Genomic DNA, 6,069 nt, shown 5'->3' with positions numbered 1-6,069 from the left:
TAGAACAAATTATCATAACTCGTTTCCGTCTACGAATTGGTCGACATTTTCCACAAATTCTACGAATAGAAGCACGAATTTTCATATTTGTGACCCTCCAATTTGCTCATATTACATTTTGTTTCCTGAGACAGAGAAAAAAGTGTCGAATTAACATACACCCAAAAACTCTTGCAGCCTTCAAGGACATTTTTATTGCTTTATCGCATGCCCACCTTCTGCATCTACACCTGAAAAGAAATGGACACAACTATTGTTCGTGGGTGTCTTAATTGAAGAATAGGCATTCCTCATAATACCCATAAAATCCTGACGGACAGCAGATTCACAACAGAAATTTATTCTGGGAGCATAAACAAAGCATAATGGCATCCATACCCTCATTTCCTTAGACTGAGATCAGCAGGCATTTATTACATATATACTATACAACTCATCCGGCGCAGCAGCAGCAAAACTGGATGCAAATTACAAGGCAATTTATCTGAGAGTCAAACATAACCAGAATCATTGCATCCTTGCAGCAAAATATTAACTTTCTAAAGAGATCAGGATTACAGTAATTCCCAGGCATACCATATGCATAAATGGCCCCAAACACCCCAGTCACTGCTTTCCTCTAAAGAAGGAGCCAAGCCGACTTATAAATTGTTCCTTTAGTGACTCGGGAACTTGCCGATTAAAAGAATCCTTGATATCACGTATTAACAACTTCCTTGAGTTAATATCATTGCTTGATAAACACATATTATCTAAATGAATCCTCTTTCTCTCTCGCATGGTCTCTCGTACATCATCACACCAGCCACATGATTGTAAATATTGACGTGCTTCCTGAAAAAGCATTTGTTTGAACTTATCAAAATCAGATAGTTTGTCTTCACTATTGGCTTCAGCATTCCTTCTGGATTCAACATTGTGCTCTAATGCACCATTTTCATGATCAATGTGGCTAATCCCTGTGTGTGAATTTTCATATTCGTCTCGTCGTCTCTTGAAGTGCATCTTTTCTTCCGAAGAGTTTTCATTTCCATTAGACAGAGACCTTTGATTATCTTTTTGCGTGTTGCATTTAATATTGAGGCTATTAGATTCAGCTTGACTATAGCAAGATGTACCATTTGCAGTCTTGACCAATCTGTCTGTAGGACGATAGTCATTGCTTCCAGACTTCTTCTCAACAACAAGACGATCTCCAGCCAATAACTTGCCATCCTTACTTCCAGTAACACAACTTTCACCATCTGTTTTCCCAATATGGCAATCAGAGTGTGATCTTCCACTGTCAGACTCATAATTGGATTCAGAATGTTGTGTTTGAACCAATGTTTCATCTTTCTTAACATTACTGGAGTTACTGGAATAAGAAGCATCTTGGTTGCTCCTCTCAGATATCATTTTTCCAGAACTCTCATGTTTTTCCTGCCTCGTAGTAACAGGAGGCTTAGACATGCCATTACCATTTGCAACAGCACCAACCCTCCCAACTTGAGGACCAGAATGCTTCAGGTTTGCAAACTTAATCTGTGGTTTTGGATGCACTTTAGACAAACTACTAGTCACAATCCCTCCAGAAGAAGATATGCCAACAGATGAATTTGATGATGCAGACGACCTTCCATTTGAGGAAATATGTATTCACTAGAGCTACGGGTCGATTCCCGGAATCGACCCGCCGCCGGTCGGGCGGCGCGGGGGTGGCGCTGCCGTGCGCAGCGCCATCCCCGCGCCGCCCGACCGGCGGCGGGTCGATTCCGGGAATCGACCCGTCATGATCGTAAGCCATAATGGTTTGTTTGTTTGTTTGCGATGGCATAAGTCCAGTTCAAATTTTTTTCAAGTGATGCTCTAAATACATCGAGGAAGTTCTTTAAAGATTCCTCTAATGTTTTATGGCTGTCTGCGAAGACTGCTACTAGTACTGCTCAAAGATATTCTTCAATAATCAAGTTGCTCCAAGCGTTTCTTCACAAGGTGCTTCAATAGTGACTGCACATTCCACCTTTTGCGATCTATCTAAAATAATGTAATCCTGAGCTTGAGACTGATATTGCACTGAGCTCTCCTCAAGGTAAATCTCCACAGATCCAAGTTTTCAAGTTTATTCACAGCAAAAGCTACAGGATGTAGGTTCGATGTTTGGTGGATGCTCACAATAGACAAGTCTTGTTTCTTATCCGAGACTACAATCTGGAAACCAATTGAGGTGCTGACTGAGCTTTTTGGCACTAGGTGAAGCTTCAAGTTGTCCATCACGAGTTTTGTGGTAGGCAAATGATTTTTCACAGGTCTGAAGTCCTGTTCTCAAAAGATCCGCATGTCAGCCTTTTAAATTACCACGAAAACCGAACTCCACAAATGACCGATCAGTTGTCCTAGCTCTTATAGGTTTTGAAGCGGAATTTTAATTTGAAGTCGTGTTTTTCTTCTTCCACCCACAGGTCCGCAAATGTATAATCTTCAAATTTTTCTATGTTCACTGAATTATTGTCAATATATATATCTATGGAGTTATTGTCAATATATATGAATTCATCACATTTGGAAATGTTACGTATTAGATAGCCGACATGCCAGAAGAATGGCCGACATCAAATATTTAATACATTTTAATACGCTTTAATGTTTAGAGATTATTGCATAGCGTGGAGTCTTATAAAAGTTTAATACATGCCAAGAGAATGGCATTGACCAAAGTCCAACGTCAAAATTTTAATACGGTTTAATGTTATAAAGCTTATTGCATGACGTGGAGGAGCATTATAAATTATTTATTAATGTATAAAATTATTATTGTAGAACATGGAAGAATGGAATGTTTTGAGGTCCCTTTTTTTAATTAGTATTTTTTTTAATAGAGTTTTAGGAATCTATATTATAATGGTAGGTTTCATTATATTAGAGAATTAATATTTAGTGTTTCTAGGATAAGTTCTAGGTTTTAAACATCATGTTAGGGTTTTTAATAGAGTTAGGGTTGTTAGACTTAGGGTTAAGATTTCTCCTTATGGTTCTTTAACAAGCAAAGGAGGAATTCAACATGAGATTAAAAGGGTTTTTTACTTAGGGTTATAATTTCACACCTTAGGGTTAATGTTTTGCACCTAGGGTTTTCATGAGGTTCATGTATCACAATAATATTTTCCATCTCAAATAATGTCATATTAACATCAATGACAATCTAGATTAACAATATCCCCCTTTGTCATTGATTGCAATATTCTTTCCCTCTCAAATATTCTCTCCCCCTTTTACATCAATGGCAAAAGGGGTGTCCAAGAACTCTCCCTATCAAACTATTTCTTTTCTTCATTAAAGGTGGTTCATAGATACGTTACTCCCCTTGTCATTGTGATCTTATTTTTGGAAATGTGGTCCATGATAGATGTACTTACATTCCTTCATGTGATGAACCAACTCCCCCTATCTCCAAGACCTCCTCTAGCTCATGAAATATTACCTGCTTAGTGATCAAGTGGAAGAGATCTTCAATAGTAGTTCATGGAAGAATAAGGGATCATGTTATTCAATGGAAATGTCCCTGAGAGATGATATATCAAAGAATGAATGTCCAAGTGGCTCATCAAGGATTTCATATGGCCCATTAAGGGATAGCTTATGGAAGAGTGCTTAATCATCATAAGCTCCCCCTAACTATATGCATGGTCTTCTTTTTGGTAGAGTCTCCCCATCAAATACTTGGAATATTGAGGATGACATCATCAATTCAACAACATGTATTGTTGGCTGGTGAGTTCAAGAGACTTCTAGATTGTGTTTGCTTCCTTCTCCATACTTGTGTAACCTTTTTCTCCGGTATGGTTCTAACTTGTGTAGGGGCCCAAGTCAAGTTACAATCATGTGCCATATGTCCAATGTTATGACACTTGAAGAACTCTATATTGTTCATGTATAAAAATTCATGACTTCTTCCTACAAAATTTCTTCTTGGAGATTGATGAGGACCATAATAATTATCTTTGTGATATGGCCTACAATCTTTTTCCATGTGACCAAAGTTGGTACAATAATAACAATAACCTAGAAATGTACTTTGGTACCTCGGAGGATAAGGTTTCCTTGATGTACTTGAAGGGTCTCAGATGAAAATAATGATGAAAAATTATTCTCAATTTTATCAAAAGATGGTAATAAAGTTGAACGATGATGAGTATCATACCATGGAATTTCATCCAAAGTCATAACCTCCATAATGACTTCATCAATTAAAATATATTTGTTAAAAGGATCAGGCATAGAGATCGCTTCAAAGCATGACAAATGAGAATATTCATCAATGATCATATTCATTTGATCATTATCAGATGTTGATGGGTTTCAAAAAGACTGAATGGCCTCATAGGCTAATTCGAAAGGACTACAAGGCATTTCATGATTCACCACATAAGATCATTTCTGATTCTGATGGTACTTTCCATGGATCTCCCATTTCAAAAATACTTCATGTAATCATGTTGATATGTGCTTCATTATCAAGAAGAACAAGTGGATGGAATGCAAAAGTTCCCATTAAAGAGGAGTCTTTGAGCAGGTCAACACCAACTTCTTCATATGGAGTGGTTGATTTTCCAACAAATGGTATACTACCAGTATAATTAGGGTCAAAGGTAGAGTAGGATAATTGATCTACTTTCAGAATTCTTCCTTTGTGAAGAAACATAATCATCCTAAAATATGACGAGATTACTGTTGCGATGGCATGAGAGAATTCAAATAGGAGGATTCTCATAGATATGATTGCGCTTAGTTAAAAAACAACCGTGCATATTCATTGAACCCTTATGCTTTGGAACAATACAAATATTAGGATTGGATAAGTTCTTTAGTGATGCATACGCCCTTTGGTTGGAAGTCCTCACATGTATAGTGTATTTCAAGACCATATTACACTTCATGGACTCTTAAAGACTATTGTAATATATTGTATTTTATTATATGATACTGTGAAGGATGCCTCTTAGGTCAACAATGGTCCAAGCAGCATGTTTTTCAAAAATTAATTGTATATATTAAATTTGTTATTTATTATGTGAATGTTTGAGCAACGATATCTATATTTGGTCGAGCTCTATTATTTTGTCTGTACTCCAATTATATATAGTTAGCATTATAGTTTTGATGAAAATTTTAAGGTGACGTTAGGTTGCCTTCGCATCCCCGACTACAGGTTTCGAGGGTGGACGTCAGCTTGTAGGTGCGATACAACGGACAAAGAGACAGTACGCGACAGAGAGACTCGGCAAAGTGAAAAGACGCAGACATTCTCCATTGACGGGCAGCTTGGGTTTTACCAAATCCACGCATCAAATGATGATCCACATTACCAATTCCACGCGGCGGCACCCCCGGGCCGCCCCGCCCCACCGGACCGGCGGCGGGTCGATTCCAGTATCAACACTTACGTTCTGAAGCTATATTTTGCAGGAAAATTTCGTAGTCACTGCCATTTTTAAAACAGCCGCAAAATTGACACCTAAAAAAAAAATCATTATTCCAGTATCAACACTTTTGTTCTGAAGCTATATTTTGCAGGAAAATTTCGTAGAAAATTTCGTAGTCACTGCCATTTTTAAAACAGCCGCAAAATTGACACCTAAAAAAAAAAAACATCGTTCCAGTATACACACTTTTCGTTTTGAGCACTGTTTTTGTGGTTTTTTTGGGGTTTTTGGGCCAGAGTTCCCGTTTTGAGTTTATAGTTCCCGTTTCAAAGTTTACATTGTTAAAAGTATTTTTGCAGGCTGCGTCTCTTTTTGAAGATGGAAGGACTGAAGCCAGAACAGAAGTACCGCAAGTACCGCGCGAACCATTCCGAAATGCAACAAAGAATTTAAGGCATAGATATGGGCAAGCATTAATTCCGTGACTATAGCCCACACTCCACAACAACAACATATTAATTATTTTCTCTGTCATGCATTAATGTAAAAATTGTATGTTGAGATAAAGAAGCAGGTAAAAGTCATTTTGCAAGTAAGAGAGTAAGAAAAAAAGGGTGAAATAGAGTGAGAGTCTCTAAGGAGAAAATGGTGGAGAAAATTTTGGTGG

The 6,069-nt window shown here is 37.6% G+C and overlaps 1 protein-coding gene across 1 annotated transcript; it reads right to left on the bottom strand.

Annotated features, from left to right (window-relative positions):
• Nucleotides 1-236: 236 nt before the first annotated feature.
• On the bottom strand, nucleotides 237-1,628 carry LOC149233069 (uncharacterized). The gene is made up of 2 exons (XM_089379683.1): nucleotides 577-1,628; nucleotides 237-457 (listed from the first exon to the last, which is right to left on the bottom strand). The coding sequence occupies exon 1, from the start codon at nucleotides 1,450-1,452 to the stop codon at nucleotides 607-609; it is 846 nt and encodes a 281-aa protein (XP_089235809.1). The 5' UTR covers nucleotides 1,453-1,628; the 3' UTR covers nucleotides 237-457; nucleotides 577-606.
• Nucleotides 1,629-6,069: the final 4,441 nt, after the last annotated feature.

Source organism: Pinus tabuliformis, chromosome J, assembly GCF_031772625.1.
Source record: "Pinus tabuliformis cultivar Carrire ecotype Pingquan chromosome J, CPIR1, whole genome shotgun sequence".
Taxonomy (NCBI): domain Eukaryota; kingdom Viridiplantae; phylum Streptophyta; class Pinopsida; order Pinales; family Pinaceae; genus Pinus; species Pinus tabuliformis.
This window is presented reverse-complemented; position numbering and strand designations above follow the sequence as displayed.